Genomic DNA, 20,259 nt, shown 5'->3' on the forward strand with positions numbered 1-20,259 from the left:
GCCCAAGGAGCTGCCGAGGGCTTGGGAACAGCCTGGGTCTCGCTAGGTGACCTGTCAAATCCATCCACCGTGCTCCTCCCTTCTCCGCAGGCAGCCTTGCGAATCTCCAGCTCTGCTGACCATCCAGCGACGGGGCGTTAGGTCCGGCGGTGACGGCAGGGAAAGAAAGTGGCAGCTGGGAACTATAATTTAAGATACAGTCCAGCATGGGAACCCCAAAAGCCTGACACCGCTGTGTTTACACCCCGGTACAGGCAACGCCTGCGTGGCCAGCGCAGGCACAGCAACACAGCCCAGTCGGTGGCGGGAGCCAAGTCCTACCCAGGAGATGGGGAAGCACCGGGAGAGCCGAGGTGGCACGAGGAGGGTTAACTCGCAGCCACGGGAGCAGAAAATGAGGTTCCAGTTATTAGTTGATTTATTGGTCTGTCCTCAATTGGCACTCAGGACTCAGAAGAAAATGTTCCACTCCAAAGCATTAAGCATCTTCAAAGAGCAGAAGCATTAAAAATTGAAATCATAAAATAGACATGTAAATATAGCAGAGGTAAACGGGGCGGCGAGGAGGGGAGCGGAGCAGAGCCAGCCCCAGCTGAGCCTATGGGGCAGGGAAAGGGCTGTGCCAGGGGGCTGGAGCTGCTCGGGGGCAGCTGTGGCCCTCCAGGTTGGGGGATAACCTGCGGGGAAGCTCCGGATGGCTTCACGGTGGGACTGCCCCGCTCGCCTGGCTCCACTGGGTGCAACCGCACCGGAGGGCAGAGCTGCCTTGCTGCCCCTCACCTCCCTCCTCTGCCCCATACACGGTACCCTAAAGCCTATAGGGGTTTATAGCCAGGGCTTCCCCTTCTCCCTCACTAATCTTTCCCAAAAGACTCCAAATGTGGCAGGAGAGGGGGAACGGGGCTGGGAAGGAGAGAGGGGATGGAGGGGACAGAAGCGGTGATGAGAGGAGACAAGCAGGGAATCCAAGTCCATCGGCCATGGGGTTGGCAGAGCCTTCCCAGCCCCGGGGGGTGAGCTCTGCCAGGCCTCGCTGGGTGCCCAGGAGGTTTCGAAACTGGATGGCTCATGGTGTGTGTGAGGGGGGAGCAGCAGCCATTCGGAGGGGTTTAAGGCATGAAAATCCTATCACGTGGCTGCTTCCGAGAGCAGCTGCTCTCCCCGGCCCTGCCAGCAGTTCACCTGGGTCAAGTGAACCCCATGAAGTTACCCGGCCACCCTGCTCTGTGCCAGGGGTGACAGCCCGATGGCAAACTAACACCATCATCTCTCCGGGCGAGGGTGGCTTTTCACAGGATGTTATTTCACAGAACCAGAGACACGCTCTCCCTTTCCTCCTCTTTCCCAAGAGCAAGGCAGGACAGACCCAAACTCCTCCGAGCCCCTCTGGCAATTTGCCCGCAGGGCAGCAGGACGGTATCACCCCTCCCAAACCACTGCCCAAGGAGAGGACCTGGTGGTGGTGCCTGAGCCTGGGGACGGGCACTGCAGGTGCTGGTGCCCTGCATAAGGGTCCTGATCCCTGTCCCTGCGTAAGAGCCCCTTGCAGGGCCTGGGGGGGTGTAAGGGGGAGTGGAGAACTGCTTCACATGTTGTTCCAGCATCTGGCCCAGCATACGGCACCATCTGCCAGCAGGGACACCAAGAAAGACGTGGAAGGAGGAAAAGGGAGGGAGGGAAGGACACAAAACCTCCTTGTCATGGTGGGAATATACAGCTGGCTGGGGACTGGCATGTGGGGACACGTGTGTGGCAATGCCATCCTCCTTGTGAGCAACAAGCGATACACCAGGCTGCCTGTTTACAGTATTTTCAGAGCTAACTGCAGAGGCACCAAGCCCTCCTGGCTTGCCACTGCTCCACAGAAGGGTGGGAGATGCTCAGTCACTCTTCAAACCCACATCAGGGTGTTTGGACCTCCACACGCAAGGGATAAACCCCTTCAAGAACCGACAAACCAGCCAAATGCTGAAACACCAACCAGCCAAATGCCAAAACACCAACCAGCCAAACGCCAACGGTCACGCAAGCTCCTAACCTTTAAAACCTCTAGAAGTGCAACCATCGTCTTGGGAAAGGTCTCCAGTGAGGATCTGGGCAATCGCCGTGTCCTCCAGAGTCCTGGAGTCCCTGAAGAACCTCATCCCACGAGTGGTCAAGCAAGAGGGACCACCACCCCTGCTCCTCGCCACGCTCCGGCACAACCCCAGCCCTCTTGGCACCGTACCTGTTTTTACCCTTACACGCAACTTTTTCTTAATTGGGAGCTTGTTAATTATCCCAATACTTTGCGGGCGAAATAAACAGCAATTAGAGAAATAAGTGGTATTTTTATTCCCTGGCACTCTCGCAGAGCTCCCTGCCGCCTCCCATCCGCAGCTCCCACACGGGCACATGTTGCTGCCTGCTCCGGCGCTGCTGCCCGAGCGCTCCCGTCCGTCTGTTCCCCGGGAGCGGGGCGCTGCGGCGGTGGGCTGCCCGCCTCTCCCCCGGGGAGGAAGCGCTACTGCGGGAAAGCAGCAGGCCGTCCCGCTGTAATCTGTTTTAAAAGTCATAAATCGCCGAGAAAAGCCAGTTTTCCTGCACAACAGAAGGTTAGCGTGTTTAAAGAGAGCACTGGAACTGTTTTTATTAATCAGAACTGCTATAAAGAAAGCATTTTAATTAACATAATTATCCCGTTCGAGAGAAGCAGCCCGCACCTCACAGATACTTTTCAAACTAAAGACGCGGGCTGTCACCGTCAGTCATAATTAAGCCAAACGAGCCGGTTTGCCTTGCTCTGCGTCTCCCTCCTCCCAGCCACACGCTTCCCCTTTCCTACCACGCTCTCTGCCAGGCGAGCGCAGCCAGCATCGTGCCATGGGGGTGGCAGAGCCCCCCCCGTCTCCATCCCTTCATCCCTGTCCCCAGCACGGACCCATCAGGGTTGAGCTCCGTCCTAGCTAGCGATGCCAGCTCTGGGCACAGACCAAGCTTAAAAACAGGCAACCTGGGAGATGGAGATGGCTATAAAAACCCTACAAGATTTGTAGGACTTTGTTTCCAGCACAGTCTTACAGTCAACAGATAAAAGATTTATTCTCGCTGAAGAAGACAAAAAGCAAATGCATAAAAAGCCTGGCTCCGGGCCGCCCGCCAGCGGGGAGGGAAAGGAGTGGGGAACGGGAATAAAAGCAGGCACAGGCAGGCAGCTGTGCAGGTCTGGGTTTCTCCGAGCATCCCAGAGCCGAGCCCGACCCGAGCTGGGCAGGAACTGCTGCCTCCATCAGCAGCCCTCCTCCTCCTCCTCCTCCTCCTCCTCCTGCCCGCTGCTGCCTGCAGCACGAGGCAGCACCACACGCCGTAGACAGCACATTTTATGCCTCCTCCCGAGGTAGTAACAGGCTCAGTAGCTCCCATGGCACGTCCCTGCCCACCCTTTGCCCCCCGACGTCGGTGTTCCCCACGCTAATGGTGAGACGGGACATGTGGGCTGCACGGAGCAATCAGGCGTCACCTCCAAACCCGCCGTTAGCCGCTTTATCAGAGATCTCTCATCCCACCAACGTGTCCTGGAGCAGGACAGTGACCCAGGGCTGAAGGCAACACCTTCAGTGACCAGCCAAAGTCCCTCCAATGGCAGCACCATTCAGTATTTAACAGGTATTTTAATGGATGTTCCGCTATTTTGCTAACATCTCACCTTAATGTGCAGTATAGCAGACTCTTAACCATTAGTGCTTTTCCTCAAAATCTCCTTTATTTATAAAGGACGGCTCTGAGCTGACGGGTCTGCCCTGAAGTTGTGCAGTGCCACTGGAGATGCCTGTGCCATGTCTGTACCACAGACCCAACGCCACAGCACAAGGAGCACGGTCATCAGGCTGAGCACTCAGTGCCACGTCCCCGTGGACCGCAGGGATGAGACCACCCGTCCTGTCCACGGCGGCACCCAAAGATTTTCAGAAGAGGAATTTTTACCTTTTTTTTCTGCCTTTTTTTTGGCATGATTTCCTGAAGAAAACAAGGTTTGTGCAAGCACGTGCTCCACGTGTCGTCTGTCTCCCCTAATTATGCTCCGACTCAGCAGTCAAATTCAACAGCAGGTGAGTGACAGCTGGAAAGCTCAAAGATATTAAATTCCTGGAGGTTTCATGAAAATAGGCAGGTGGATAGAGAGGAGAGGTCTTCCTCGGCTCAGCTGAGCCAGGCTGCAGCAGGAGACCAGGTCTTGTGAGGCTCTGGAGGATCCAAATGGGAGAAAGGAAAAGCATAAAAGCCCCGATGATGCAGGGAAAAGGCTGAATCAGAGGATGCATCTTGCTAGATATTGAAATCAGTCAATCTTCAGGTATTAGCCCCTGGAAAAGCAGCCTTCTGTACTGCCAACCAGAGCGTTAACAACCTGTTTCCAAATAGGAAATGCAATTGCCATGGGAAATTCAGTTTTTCTTGGTGGAAGAATTAAAATATTGAGGGAAAAAAAAAATCAAACATGCTTTTCTACTTTGGTTCAACACAGACCGACACATTTCAGGTGACTGAAAAAGACAACAAAGTCTGGCTCTGATTCAACTAAACCTTCAACCATGTCCTGGCTCCACATTTTCCACCTGCCCTCGTCTCCTTGGGCTAGAGATGGACTCCACGTTTCCCAGGAATACATGAGGGACCATGGCCAAGCAGCGGGACACAACCCAAACGTCCCCTTTTGCATCAGTTGCATGTTTCTCTTGAAATGCCATATTTTTAAAAAATATTTTTACTTTGCTGTTCCTCAGTTTTCCCCCAGAATGAAAAGGTCCCACCAACCCCGTTTGTCTGGGAGCCACCATGCAAGTCCAGAAGCAACCTCTGCTGGCATGGGTCAGGCCCCATGGCAGCCTGCTGTGGTGTCCCTGGGAGAGCCGGGATGGGGACACGGAGAGAAAAGAGAGCACAGGGCAGAGACAGAGCAAAGCCTCAGGCTTGCTGCTGCAAAGGGTTTTGTGGCTCACGGTAGGGTTTTCTTTGCATGCAAGATATGAAGCACCCACTTAGAGATGTCTCAAGACCTACTTGTAAGACCAAATAAAAATACCTCTCCTGGTCCTGGATGGAGAAAGTTGAGAAGGAGGTTTCCAAAATTGAGTTCTCTCCCTGCCTGCGCAGAGGATGGGGTTGTGACACCGCGGAGAAGCTGTTTGTAGGTCTCCGTTTGCAGGCTACCAGACAGGCAGCCTCACCCACCCTCAACCAGGGCACCTGCCTTCCCCGAGCTCCCAATCCCCAGTAGAACTAGGACTCCTTGCTGGAAGCGCTGGGCTTGGTGGCATCGCACAGCAGCTCTCCCAGCCGCACAGCAGCTCTCCCAGCTGCATCCCCTCCTTCTGCTGCCCCATCGCTGGCTGGGCAGCACCCACCGCCTTCAGGGAGCCTTCCTCCACACAGCCAGCCTGCACGCTCCTCCCATCGCCAGCCAAAGCCGCGGCAAGATGAAGCGATGCTCAGAAATGCCTTAGAAGGGAAACGTTAACGAACACTGAGCGGAGGGCGAGAAAAGCCCTTAATCGCATTAGCTCCGCTGCCAGAGCCGATGAACATCCCCAAGCCACGGAGCTCCATCCAGCCACAAGGCACAGCAGCAGCCAGGGAACGCCGGACCCCGAGCCGCTGCCCCGCCGCTCGGCGTGGGAAGGGGAAACGTTGGTCAAAGCCACGCTGATAGCTTGCTGAACCTCAAACGAACACTTCCTCCGAGCTGATGACCTCCACGTGGCGCTGAAATCACGGGTCCGAACGCTCTCTCGCTCTACCTGAGCCGGAGCACACGCCTGCCCACGTCTCCACGGAGTTTTTTTGCTTTGGTTGCATAAATAAGTCACGCGCCAGGATTTTATACTGGGAACTCAGTTCTGAGCTTGTGTAACTCTGATTTTTTTTATGCGGCCAGGAAATTACGGTATAAAAATGTACGTATAAAAATAACGATGTCCCTCAGCCACCCAGCCAGACGCGCGGTGCCTTTTGCGCTGCCCTCCCCTCCGCTCCCCGTGCGCGCTGCGCACACGCACACGCGTGCCACCGTGCCACTCCGTGACACACGGGGACGTTTTTCATGGCGGCAGCCTGCCGCTCCGCCTCGGGGCAAAACGTGGTTTAATTTTTAGTGTAACCTTAAAAAGGAGACTAGTGAAGCATCTCTCCCATAAATTTTGTAAGTGACATTTACTTCTCGGCGCATTACCGCCAGTGATGGACAAATCTCGAGCTGAGGGTTTTGGTTCAGAGGAGCAGCCATCTTCTCCTGCCAGCTCTGCCGGGATGAGGCGGTTGTACTTAGGCTCAGCTCAAGCACCGCCTGGAAGATCTCCAGCAGCTGAGCCCTCTACTCCCTCTGAGACCACAGCCTAACGTGCGGCCCCTGTGTGCCTTAGGGGGCTCTGGGGACTCCTTTTGGCTTCTGGAGACCCCATCTCTAAAGAAGCAACCACTCACCTCCGCCCATGGGCCGGGTATCAGCAATAACACAGCAAAATTTCCCATCCAATCTCATCAGCTCAGCCCATAAAGCCATCTCTGGCTCACTCAGATCCCTGCCCATCCTGGCTGGCGTATAATGGAGTTTGCTTTAAGAGTGCCATAGATCTTGCTGGTCACCGAATCCAGCTCCCTGCGACCATACGCCTGCCAAGTTTCAATTTGAATACACATAAAAGATCTCAACAGCTGGGTGTTTAATTACAGGGACTAGAAATCAGGCTCCACAGAGTCATATCAGGTTATTTCAGCTCCCTCGAGCTGGCTTCGGAGCGTGCCAGGGCTGGCCCTCCCGGGATGCTGGCGTTTCCAGTTCTGCCTGAAAGCGCGGAGACTCGAGGAAACACAAACCACACTGAATCCCCAAAGGCAGAGCTCAGAGGAGCCTGGGTGGGTGCTCCGCAGTCCAGCCCTCTCCAAAACGTGGGTGCAGGGGGTTTGCAAAGCTGGGTGCGAGGGCAGAACAATTTGTGCCTGGCCAGAGGAAAATACGAGATGCCGGTAAATTCCATGGCATCCACACAGATCCTACAGGAGACAGAGCGACAGGACATGCCATGAACCTGCCTTGGAGCCATCCTGCAACGCCCAGTGTGGAACGGCTCAGCGTTGTCTCCCGGTGCTGACAGGGACACGGCGGTGCCCCCTGCTCCTCTGAGGCACAGGGCAGGGCCAGCACCCCAAGCTCCGCAGGGCACCGCTTCCCTGGATCTCCTGGCCCATCCACAGCCTCCGCCGCCACCCCCATGCACTACCATGGGGTCGGACTAGACCCAAAGAAACACTTCCAGTTCCTTGGCACCGATAAAAGACTGAAGGAGCAGAAAACAGACGACTGTTAACAGATAGGTAAGTCTGATGTAGTTTGTGGCACAATTATTTGCACCTAGGAAAAGACAAGCGGCAAATTCCCCTACGATGGCACGTCCTTGAGAACTGCCCGGGCTGCGGGTACATGGGGATCTGCGGAGACATTTCATTTGAATTTCTAGAGAGCAGTCCCTCAGAAACTCAGCTCTGAGTCCTAAAAGGCCTGGGCACCTCCGCAGCAATCGCTGCCGAGTGTGGCAAAGCGCTTCAAAACAGCTGCAATTGGCTTTCCCCAAGCTCCGGCAGTGGCAGGAGACTGGAAAAGCCTTTTCCTTGGACAGACAAGCACTTCTCTGTGCCGAGGTGGCTCAGCATCCCTGGAGCATCCCGTGTGCTCCCAGGGATGCCTTGCTCTGCCGTGCCCCGTGCAGTGCCCGGGCTCCCTCCCAACCAAGGGGATGGCAAACGCTGAGCGCAGCCCCTGGTGACTGCCCCAGCTGGGCTGCGGCAGCATGTCCTGCCCTGTCCCGGCGCCAGCAGCCGCCCAGCCGCTTCGACAAGACCCAGGACTGATCCTCACCCTTCCACATCAAGGCAAACTCAAGATGAAGGCATCTCACAGAGCCGCCCAAAGTCGCTGCTCCTTGCTGTCAGACTCCCCAGGAGCACCGCCCGCGACACGCGCTTTGGCAGCCCGAGCTGGTATTTCCCAGGCTGACGAACTGTTTCTCGCACAGGAGTCACCGTGCTCCTCCGACTCCCCGGGTAACATCTCAGCTGCTCCCTGGCTCCTCTCCAGCATCTCCGCTCAACCAGGGGCACAAGCCAGTCTCTCTCATGTTTTGGCAAGGGGTTGCCTACCAAGCCTTGGCTTTAGCCTTGACTTAAAAAAAAAGAAGCGAATATCAATAGAACAAGGCAAACTGGTGAAGTAGGCAGCCTCAGCAAGGTTGAGCAACACCCACCGCCAGCACCCATCACCAACGGCACCGGGGTGAGCGGTGGCACCCCTGTGAGCACTTTCCCCCGCAGTCGAGAGAGCAGTAATTCTTTCTCAGCATTGACCAAAGGCTGTGTCACACCCAAGAGGCCCCTGAGGGTGCCAAAACAAGGATGAACATCAGGTTGGACATGCCTCCCGCTCACAGCCATGCACACATCTGCCTCTCCCAAGAGCACAGCCCCAAAAACCACTCGAAAGCATGTAGATGAGGAGGGAGGGAAACCTCATGGTCGGACCTGCGGGCTGCAAGGTCTGAGGATGAAGCTCAGAGATGCTCAGACCGAGTTTCCATCCCCTCTTGCTCAGCTGCCCACGACTGCTGGTGCCTGTTGGCCAGAGATCCCATGGGACTGACGCGGGTGTGTGTCGGAAGAGACCCAGAGCAGCCTTTCCCCCTCCCCAAAGCACCGTGTTTGAACATCAGCTTACTGCAGGCATCAGGGCGCCCATGGCTTTATGAGTCAAGAGTTAAAGTTTTAACAAAAGCGATTCACTGTTTTGTCTGGGTGAGCTGCTGGTGAGCTGCTCCCAGAAGCTCAAATTTTTATTGATAAAAGCCTCTTTTCTCTAAAAACACGGGACTGGTTCTCTCCACGACAGCAAACCATCAGCAACGCAGAGCCTCAGATCACAAAGTACAACGCTTTCCCTGCATTTCTGCTGGGCCACGAGGGAAAAAACCCACGTTTGACAACCTGCAAAGACAGTCATTGTGAAAACCTCAGAGACTCGTGGGCAGAGCAGGTTTCCAGCCTCTTCCAACAGCTCAGAGCCCACCAAAGCACGCCATCAGTCACCGTACGGGGCATCTGCAATGTGCTTTGCTTTGCTTTCTGTTATTTCGCATCCCAAAACAAGCAGCCACTGCGTTTGTCAGCAGCCCCAGCAGAACTCTCCCAAGGTGCTCCCATCGACTACGGGGGGACAAAGCGATCAGAGAGTGGACGAGGAACATGCAACTTTCCCATCGTGGAGGGACTGCTGGGACTTGCTGGAAGGTGTCCAACTAGTTAACGAGCATTCCAGAGCTCTGGTCTGGAATCAGTAATTAATTGCCACAAGACAAGCAAGAGTGAATATATTGGAGGAATTCACATCTGTCCTAGGGATGGACTTAAGAGAAGAGGGTCTGTCCAGCCAAACCCATCTTGAAATGGAGAGGAGCAGCTGGCAACAAGCAAGCAGGACGAACTCATTCCAAAAAGATGTGCATCGCCTGTGCAACATCAGGAGCTAACACCACAACCAGCTCCCATCCCAAATGTCTTGCCCTCAGGTCTGGAGCTGGTCCTGCATGTCGATATGAGCCCATCGCAGGCTGCCCGCATGCTGTGGGCACGCAGCCGATGGAAGCTTTGCTTCTGATGAGCAGTGCCGTAGTAATTAAGCAGAGAGGACAGGTCAGCCTGGCCAGGCACCTCCCACTTTCACTGTCTGGAAACACTGGAGTTTCGCAAGTTCTGGAATAATTTCTCCACGCCCATTTTCCTCATTAGTCTCCTGCTCCGGGTTCCTCAGTACCCTCCAATGCAGGAGGACACGTCAGCTTCCAGCTCCAAAGTGGTTCAGAGGAGCCAGGCTGTCACCAGCAGCACCAGCCCTTCCTGCCAGGTTCTCCTGGTCAAAAATCAAGGGCTGAGCTCCAGGAAGGAGGAGAAGACCTCCTCCAGAGGTTTCTGCTCCCAGCCCTCGCAGCTCCCCAGCACCAGCCGCCTCTCCAGAGCGTGTCCCTACGCGGCAGGAGCTGCGGAGCAGCGCTGCATCCAGCCCCTGTGATAAATTAGCCAGAGATTCAGGCATTTCGCGCAGCTGCCTCATCCTCTGCCGGCATGACAATGTGATTAATTTTGGGTGCAGATGAAGCTCATTTATCAGAGGCACGTGACGGCTGCGTGGGCTGCAGGGGTGTGCAGGGAGCCCCGGGGCACGGGGGAAAGTGGGAGCGGAGGCAAAAGGCAGGAGGCAGGGAGGGAGAGCGAGGAGCCGAGCCCGGGGCATCTCCCAGGAAGGCTGTTTGCCACGTCGGCTGGCGATAAAGCATGCTGGGGGAGAAGAGCCCCGTGTGGGAAGAGAGCTTTTATCTCTGCCAACACACATGGCCGCGTCTGGGGAGAGATGTGCAACGGGAGGAGTGTAAGAGGATCGGGGGAAAGCAGCCGTGAGCTGATTACTGTGCTTCAGGAGAGGCAATTCTATCACTGCCACCACTTCTGCCCCAGCTGCCCCCTCCTCCACGCCGTTTTCCACCTTCTCCTCTTTTCTGGGGAGCGGTAGGTCCCATCCTGCCTGTCTCCACTTCGCAGCCAGGGATGCTTGCTCCTCGCTGCCAGCCGGAGCTCCTCCTGGGGGAACGGCCTAGGAAGGCAGAGCTGTACATTCGCTTCCTGATGCATCATGGACCCGACACAGAAAATTCAGCCAGTCAGTTCATCTGTCCCTCGACTGGAGTTTCTCCACACGCTGGAGCAGTGCCCAACGCGGTGACACCACTTGCATGACACAGAGCAGCTCTCCCAAGGGCCGAGGCAGCCCGACGTGCTGGTGCAAGGTGCAAACATCTCAGCAGCAGCTGAGACAGTTCTTCTCTTAACTTCTACCGTGACATCATATCCTGCACTGGAACATGCCCCAGGTCAGGTGAGGGTCCGTCCCGCTGGTGGCATCTCAGCTCTACTCCTCCCTGGCTGCCCGATCTCTCCTGGCTGGCGATGCTTTTCACTAGCGGATATCCTGCTCGGTGTCACCCGGCGTTAGGCACGAGCTGCCGGCTTCAGGCTGTGTGTGTCCTCCATGGGAATCGCTGGCCCAAGCAGCTGCCTGCACACAGAGGACACGATAGCCAAGGCAGCAGGAGCTGCCAGAGCAGACGTGATCGGAGAGGATGGCACACAGCAGTCCATGTCTCCCACCAGCCCACCCGTCCTGGCAGGGCAGGAGGGGCTCTCGGGGGTGAGCGGCACAGGGGAAGGGACCTGAGTTGCACCCGGCTGAGGCTGCCAACGTCACGAGCAAAGCGTCAACGGATTGGGAGTCTCTGCACAGTTCTGGGGTGAGGAGTAGCTTTTGGGGTGAGGCAATGCTGTGCCGGATGCCCTCTGGTGAGATGGATGAGCAGGGAGGGCACCAGGCCAGTCCCTCGGGCACCAGGATTTACAGCCACTCATGCCACCAGCACCAGCCGAGGAGGGGACAAGGCAGGTGATGCACAGCTGGCACAGCAGCTTGTGTCCCAATGCTCCCGCGTGGTCAACAGCCCAGGGAGCCATCAAACAACACAACTGGGAAACCATGGGGATGAACTGGATGGAGGTGGGATGACCAAGGAACACCACACGTGGTTGGCGATGGCAAGAAGCAACCATCATCGCAGGCATTTTTTTGCTGTCATTTGCCCTGTGCCACGGTTAGATATGCCCTGGGCAGCGGCGTCTCCATCACGGAGCAACCCTGTCCCAGAACAAGGTCACACTAGCAGCACCCAAAACCCCAAGACCACCACAACCCCCCTTCCCTTTGACATTTTTAGGCTCCAACTAGCGAACCATTTTCTGCTAAAGAAAAGAAAAACCATCGAGGTCAACGGGGCCACGCAAGCTGCGACAACAGTGACAAATCCTTGGGCACACGGCCAGCATCAACGCCTTCGGTGGGACTCGATTATCAACCCGACGGGTAGCGTCAAAGACAGAAGCTGCTTTTTTGATAAGTAAGTATTTTTTTAAAGAAAATGCATCAAGAGGGCAAAGGCAAAGACGACGCAATACGCGGCAGCCCCACTGCTTGCGAGACAGTCCTGCTAATTCATCCCGGCACAGAAGCAGGACCCTTTCTGCCGGGTTAAGTGCGCGGTTAGAAAACCCGCGGGGACCCTGCAAGTGCGAAAACGTCAAACACAGAGTGGCACAGGGACTTGAGCCTGAGAAAGGGGAAATTTGATGCTTCTCCCCACAGGGTCCCTCAGGAGAAAGCAAAGAGGGTGGCTGCTGGGTGCTGCCTGAGAGGAGCCCATGGCTGGGAAGGTTCCAGGTGAGGACACTAGCTCTCAGCCAGGATTGCAACCTCTGACTTTCACGTTTCTTCCAGGTCCTAAATGCTCCTCTAAACCTGGCTCCTCTGCAAGGTCCCTGGGGAGGTTCTGCTCCGCTCCCACCCATCGCTTTGCCTCCTTGTCTTTCCAAAGGTCCCCCGGCCCCGCTGCACCTCCAGCACCACGCGACGTTTGAGTACCCGCACGTTCTCAGCGAGGAGAAAACGCTATTGCACTTACCAGAGCCGAAACCTTGCAAGGACCTGCCGGCGAGGCAAGGAACCTGGAAAGAAGGAGAGAGATATGGGGTTCAGTGGGTTGGCTGTTGACAGCAGCGGGCATTTTAAGAGGGTGATGGGGATGTGGATGGGGCACATTCCCCTGCGGCAGAGCCAGGCCCAGCCCTGCAGGGCACAAAACTGCTCCACAAACCCCAGCTGCCCCCTCCAGCCACCCCAAGCCACTCCTTTGCCATGCAATAGAGTTTGATAGAGTCTTAGACGAGATGCCTACTTAATTAGCACCGGTTAAGGTCGTGGACATCACCAGAGTTGCTCGGATATGGACCCTCCTGGCTGTGCTCTCAGCCACAGCATCCAGGTGCATGCATGCTGCCTCGGGAGCTGGCCAGGGTGTCCCAGCACCCAACGGGCTCCCACAGAGTAGCCTAATGATGCCGAAGCCTAAGAGCAAGAAAATGAACCTTCCCTGCCTGAGTGACCCCCAGCCAGCGCGCTCAGACAGGGCCACGGCACTGCGAGCAGGAGGGAGGTTATGTCCGCCTGCAGTGCATCAGGGCCACCTAAATTCATCAGGGTCACCGAAATTCACCCGGCCTTGCACACCAGCCTCTCCGGGTGCTGGGCCGGCACATGGTGGGAACTCGCCAGGGGATGAAGGAGCAGTTCAATCCATCCTGGTACGAACACAGGGCTGCCCCATCACCACTCCCCTCTCCTGGAGCCTCATCATCTCCTGGAGCACGCCATGCAAATCTATGCTAAGGAGTCACAACAACGCACCTGGGAAACCATAAATATCCGTGAAAAATCTCCCCATAAATCCAAGGGAAGGGGAATTTACAGCGCTTTCTTTGGAGATTTCTCCAGGTGTTCCCTATTAAGCCATTGTGCTCGTTTGCATAAGTACCCCTCAGACAATAAAGTCTTCTCCGCCATCAGTTATCAGCTTTGCAAACACCAGGCACGGGGCGTGCAAACACCCGGCCGTAAAGATGAGGGACTGGCTTCTCACGTCACCAGGTCCTCAGGGACGCTGCTTTAAATCAGCCACAACCAGCAACACGTGTTCCCCAACGTCTACGGCCCCTTCTGCAGGCAAGGGACCACGGTGGCTTCTTGGAGGTAGGGACAGGTTAGACCCAGAGGTCCACACAGCCGAGGGACGTGTCCCGCAGCTCGATCCCTACTCAGAGTCTGGTGCCCAGCATTGCTGTGCTTCTTTAGAAAAAAGAAATAAATCAAAATTGATAAATCTGCCTCGCTCCTAGACCCCACATTCAGCAGATTTCACCTCGAGCAGCTCCTGCCAGGCCGCCCAGGTTAACTGCCAGGAGAGCATGTCCTATTTCAGCTCCGACATTTCTTCGCACATTTAACGTACCCTTATCATGACTTCCATGTACTTCTGGGTAGATGGGTGGGAGACAGGAGAAAATGAATAATACGCTTCTTTCCAGCATGAAATTCTGAGCCGGTCCTCCGCTGAGTGCAATTACTGTGTATATGACTCCTGTAATCTGGCTAATACTGTTAAGTATACTGGAGATTAAGGGATTTTGGGCTACAAAGTCGATTTTATCCATCCAGGCCCATGCAAGGGAATACGAGTAGGAAAAAGTCTCGCAGAAGCCCTTGGACCAAGCAGGACCTGGCCTGCAGGTGACCGTCCCACCATGTCCCCTTGCTGCTGAGGACCTCTTGCATGTGGCGCTCGGCTCTGCACAGGGGGGACGTGGAGGATGGTGACCAGAGGTGTTGGGGCCAAATTACCTGGAGCCACAGCCCTGGGGCTCACCTCTTGCTGGTGGCTCACAAACCCCACGTGCCGTCGTCACGGATGCTCCCGACCCTATGCCCAGCACCGCAGTCGTGTTCCTGGAGCGCTGGAGTGCTGAGCCCTCCCCGGTGGGGTGTGCCGGGGACAAAGCGGCACGGTGAAGGACTTAAGTGGTCATGGTGCTGCTGCTGAGAGGGCTCTCCAGGCACCAGGAGAAGAGTTGTTATTTCCGAGCTGGAGAGTTAATAACAGCACCGGAAAATTTCTGCTTTGGCTGAGATGATGGCCTCTATCCGCCCCGCAGAGAGGAAAGCTGCAATGCCAGCGTGCCCGTGGGGCCGGACTGTGCTGCCCCCAGCCCCGCTGCACCCCAGCTCCCTGGTGGGGACTCGCCTTGGGGGCGCAGGCTGAGCCGCCGGTGGGGACACCTTGCCCTGGTGCGTAGGAGTGGGTAACAAACCACCGCCTTGCAGCCCTCATGCCTAAGGAAGCCTCAAAAATAACCCTCCTATAGAGTCAGCATCCTTCCCCGGTTCAGAGTGGGCACAGCCCGAGCCCAGCCACGGCTCCTGCCCGGAGGGGAAGCCACAGCGAGCTCCTTCCAGCTCCTCCAAGCCAATGTAGTACGAAGCAGAGCAGATACAGGGTTGTTCTGCGAGCATAGACGAGCGAAGCAGAGCAAGGAGATGGCTTTAAGTAGTAAAAGCTGCCCTTATGTTATGAGCTCAGACACAGCCTTATATATCCCCAAGCAGCAGAGGAGCCATCTCCACTTTGATCCGGGTTTGATTTAAAATGGAGCATCTCCCTCAGCGTCACCAGCGGGACAGCAGTGAAGTAACCTCGTTTTCCTCGGCTTTGTCCCTTTTGCCACCTGCCGAGTGCCAGAGGTCCCAGGGCCATGCACCAGAGCTGCAAACCCCGACTCCTTGTGCTCCGGGGGCTCGTGGCCATGATGTGCCAGGGCAGCCCCCGGCTCTGGCTGCGTTCCCTCGCCGTGCACCCCGACAGCGGCGGTGCCCGCCTGCCCTGCCCACACTGCGCGGTCCGGCCCTGGCAGGTGGGGATGCTCAGAGAGACGCTCCCTCCCCGCGCTGGGGTACGGATGAGCCAGCGCAGAGCCCGGGAAATGAGAACCTGCCGGGGCGTAATGCCAATTCACCGCCCATTAACTCTCTGCAAATCCTCCGCTCCTCGGCCTTATCTTCCTCTGCCACGTCCCCTCGCTCCCCCTCCTCCTCCTCGCGGGCTAATGCACTTTTTGGACGTGGAGACAGCTGTATAGGTACCCTTGGCTGTGCTTGGAAGCCCTTAACGGCGGTGTGGCAATGTCTGCAAGGATGTCTGATGGGAGACATGGCGGCACCCCTCGGACACCCTCCTGGCACCCATGGGCGATGGGGCTGCCCCACGCAGCAGAGCTCATCGCCAAAAGCTCCCTCGCTTTTGCGGATTTAACGTCAGACTCCGAACATTAACTTTTATGGCATAATATATCCAGCACCAACCCACGGTGTCAGGAGATACCCCAAAGCTATGAACACATCTGGATGGGAATGATTGTTTAAACACCCCACACGGTCCTGTGCATCCAGGATAGATTTGCTGTCACTTCTTGTAAAATTAGGAGGGACAGAATCAAACAGCTGAGCAGCAATGTCTGCTGGGCAGGAGGGGAGCAACCACTGGTGCAGCTCAAGGGCTTTGGCTAAAAAGGGAGCTCCGGAATAAACACCAGCAAAGCTCACCATGAGGCATCTTTGCTTACAGCTCCTGTCTGAATAGCAAATTTGACCTGTGAGCCCTCCTGACCCGTGGCAGCCCAGAATAGTCCCAGCTGGGTTTTGAATCAGCTTTTCTGAAATCAGCCAGATTTCAGGGGTCCTTCACTGCAGCGCAGGCAGGGCAGGAGGGGCAGGCAGCTCCTATACCCATGGGTGCTGCCCAGCGTGGGCAGATGAGCTGCCCCGGGAGGTTCAGTGACGTTCCTCAGATCAACAACAGATGAAAACCACAGACGGCGGAGCACATGGTGAGCCCTGGCCGCTCAGCCCAATCTGCCCTCCCGGCTGGGGCAGCTCGCTGCGGCGCAGAGGCAACAGCAACTCTGAAACTGCCCGAGAAACAGCTCCTGCTCATTCAATGCCCCCTCGTTCCTCTAGCAAGACCCAAGTCACCCACTCCTCACCTTGATCCCTCGGGAACTAAGTCGGTGGGCTTGCAGCTTTTCAGAGCAGAAAGTTCACCTCTTCAGCAGAGAGCGCGTATTTTACCGAACCTCAGTTTTCCATCAGAAACTGTTTGCCCAGAAAATTTGCATCCAGCCCTTTCCTTCAAGCTTGCTTCAGGCTTCCCACATGAAGAAGGGTTTTGGAATAACGGAGCATTCCTCAAGACAGCAGATAAATGTTGGACCAGAGTTACCAGCTGGAGGCTGAATCTAGACAAGCTCAGACTAAAAATAAGGCACAAGTGTTGGACAGTCACAAGTCGTAACTATTGAAGCTGCTAAGTTAGGAGCAAGAGGAACAGCCTGTCCTGGTGCTCGGGGATGGCATGGCCACCCCAGCCTCAGCTGTGGCACTGACCTCACCCACCAGCCTTTGCTCCAGCTCCGCAGGTCACACAGCAGAGCAGGAGCACCGAGGCTCGTGGGATGGGAGAGGAGAAGCGTTCCCAAACCCATCTAATCCACCTGCCAGAGCTGGTAGCATCATCCCCAGCTCAACGACCTAACTCTTGAAGCATCTCCCAGCCCAGTCCAAATTCCTCTTCATTGTGGCTCTTTTTATCTTTAAAAAACACAACAGGCAAGGTTAAAAAAAAAAAAACACATGACAAATAATCCAAGGAAAAGAAGACAACGGCCCTTGAAACCCTGTCCTACATCTGAAAGGGAGGGATGGAGGCAAGGCAAGAAAGCCAGTGTAAAGCCTCATTACCATCAGAAATCCTCTCTCCCTGCCCTTCCCTCCCCGCGCATTTCCATATCACAGGGGACACAATACCTTTCTTCTCTTGAAAAATGTCCCTTTTTTTGCAGAGACCGGCTGTCCCCACTCCCAGCACCGGCTGACGGAGCTGGGGAACAAAAGCTGGGCTCACACCTACCCTGGCAGGCGGTGCCAGGGGTGACTCTCCAGGCCCTTATCGCCCTCTCGGGAACAGTTTTTATCATCATCATTATTAGTCTACGGGTTGGTTTTTTTTTCCCCCTTAGCTTCAAGATCCTTTAGTCAGTCAAATCATACTCAGAGTAGCAGAAGCGGCAGAAAATAAAGCATTATAAGGGGTTCAGGAAGTTATTTTCATCTCAAGGAGTGTCTAAGAAAGGTTGACAAGTCTTTATTCTGCTCTTACGGGAAAATCTGTAGGTTCCCAGCTGATACGGGGGAAAAATATTAAAAGCAGCAGAAAAAATTACAGGCAGAAGTAAAACTCAGGTCTCTGCATGAATTGAAATAAAGTGCACCTTGGCTGACAGCTGAAGGTACCGGAGGGTGAAATGTCAGCACGGGGAAGGAATGGGGTGGACCTGGGGTCCAGGAAGAGCTGGGCAGAGGGTGCCTGGGCGCAGGGCAGGAGGGTCACTCAGCCCCCTCTAGCTGGTCTTTCCTCCTGCTGAGTGGTCCTGTCCTATCTTTCCAGTCCAAAGCATCACTGACACAGCAGGCAGGGAGGGGAAGCAAAGCAGCTCCGTCTTCCAGCGGCATCTCCCATACTGCCCCAGGTCACTGGCTTCATCCTGTTCCGGTCTGGCTGCTCCAATAAAAGCTATGAGAATCAAGTCAGGCACAGCAAAGTTTTTCTGCAAAGACTTTGGGCTCTTTCATTTATGTGCTTAGCACAAGGCCCCGGGAGCGACGGAGAGAAGAGGGGTAACCATCGACTCCTCTCCGCGCCGCCGGCCGGCGGCAATTAGAGATGGATGCACGCGGTGCCGGATGGCGAAGGGATGCGGAACAAGGCAGCAGGGTCCTGAGCAATGCAAAAAAGTGCTGTGGGGCAAGAAAGCCTTCCTGCCAGCGGCACCGCCGAGGGCAGGGGAAGGGGGGCCCCCTCTTCCCGGCCGGGGCGCAGGGGTTCGAGGCAGCCCCCTCCCAGCAAGGCAGGGCGGCCGTCCCCACGCCTCTCTGGCTGTTCGGCGGCTGAGCTGCGTGGTGCCGAGGCAGTGCCGTCACCGGTGATTGATGGCACGGTTCAGGAGGAAATAAATTCCCAGGCTTTCGCAGGAGGTGAACTGGGGGGTGTATCCATCTTAAAGATACTTAATGAATGTGCCACAGCCCGCGGAGTGGCAGCAGATACATCTCCACAGCCAGCGCTCCCCACGCTGTTCCTTGCGAGGTTCAGGCACAATTTAACAGCTTCTTATTAATTTTATTTATGTTCCCCAGGCCCTGGCAGTGTCTATATTGCCCCAGTCCAACAAGAGCCCCGTAATCACAGTGGGGATCCGCACTTGCTTTTCCCTTCCCGCTCTTCATCCCTCTCCCACCTTGGAAGGGGTAACACGAAATCACCTGCCCTAGGGCAATTCTGCGAACAAAACCCGGTGTTTGGCCAGAAAAGATGCAGATTTGGGCTCCTTGAAACTTATCAAGGTTCATGTGGGCTTCAGCTCAGCACCTCAGGCTGAGAAAGAGGATGGTGCAGGATTACTGGAGCACTGGGGCAAACACTGGCACCCCTCACACTGCCCCGGCACCAGGCTCTGGGTTGCATCATCTTTGGAACTCAAAGCAAAATAAAATAAGGACCTTAAAAAAGACACCCTTGCGAGACGGACTTTCAAAAGTCTTAGCTTTTACGTAGCATAGCAGACCTTCATTTTCAAGGCAAGAAAAATGGCCATCAGCAGTTCTGGTGCGTGGCTTGGCTTTGTTTTTCCCTCCTTCCCTTAGGGGAGTGAAAAAAAAAAGAAAGAAAAGCGGCAAAGAACAGCAGAGACCCAGCTGACCTTTCTGGCTAAGAGACCTTGTCTGAATCACTGGATGGTAACAATGAATGAAATGCCAGTGCCTTGCCTTATAAATACCAGCTTCCTCTTGGGGTGAAATGCCAGCTTCCGAACGTGGAAACGCCGCAAAGAAAATGTCACCCTCCCCGAGGTGTGAAATGCCAACCTGCTGCAAGCACCCGGGCTCACCCGCGGGGAGATGGGCAGGCGCATGCCCGCTGCTGGGTCCCCAATCTCCTCCCTCAAGGAGGACCTCGAGGGTCTTCTCCAAAGCTCACCGAAGGCAACAGAGTGAAGGGGACAGGTGTTCAACGTGGGCCAGCCGGAGGACTGGTCCTCCAGCATTACCTTCAGCATCGCAGCCGTGAGTGGCTCTGAAAAGCTGCCTTTGAGATTTGAGGTTTTTTTCTTCCCTTTCCCAGTGGCTATGAGATTTGCCAGTGTGGCCAGTGAACCAAACAAATCACATTTAAAAATTGGTTCGCATCGAGCCAAACCAGTTATGTCCACTTTTCCCAGCTAAATGGAAAAACAATTGAGTATAAGAAGATTTTGCCATCTAAAGAGTTTATCACAACCTGAACTCCTAGTTCCCAGTGAGCACTGTTGTTGCTGGGTTTAATCCTATTTATTAAACGCGGGAAATCATCCAACAGCCTGCTTCATATGCAAAGAAACGCTTCCCACGAAGCCGGCGATATTTGCAACATCTCCCCTATCCTCCCTGGGGCCAAGCCGGATAAAACTTCGGCGTAATCCAAGTGGTTTTTCAGCAGCTCATCCTTCCTTCTCTCTTGGCACCCTCCTGCCCTGGCTCCCCTGGTACCAAAGCCCTGACATCAAACCCACACCAGGTCAGGGCAGCAAAGCAGGAGGGACAACTCCCGCCCGTAAATGTAACCGAACCTTTCTACCTGATAAAACTGTGTCGGGAAATGA

General features: G+C 55.4%; 1 protein-coding gene across 1 annotated transcript in view; it reads right to left on the reverse strand.

Moving 5' to 3' along the window:
- LINGO1 (leucine rich repeat and Ig domain containing 1) overlaps positions 1-20,259 on the reverse strand; it is a 132,676-nt gene that overhangs the window by 98,130 nt on the left and 14,287 nt on the right. Inside the window, exon 2 of the mRNA XM_086620445.1 lies at positions 12,582-12,624. Coding sequence (XP_086476571.1) covers positions 12,582-12,624 — 43 coding nt within the window. The remainder of the gene's footprint in view (positions 1-12,581; positions 12,625-20,259) is intronic.

This window comes from Tauraco erythrolophus, chromosome 14 (genome assembly GCF_009769465.1).
Source record: "Tauraco erythrolophus isolate bTauEry1 chromosome 14, bTauEry1.pri, whole genome shotgun sequence".
Taxonomy (NCBI): domain Eukaryota; kingdom Metazoa; phylum Chordata; class Aves; order Musophagiformes; family Musophagidae; genus Tauraco; species Tauraco erythrolophus.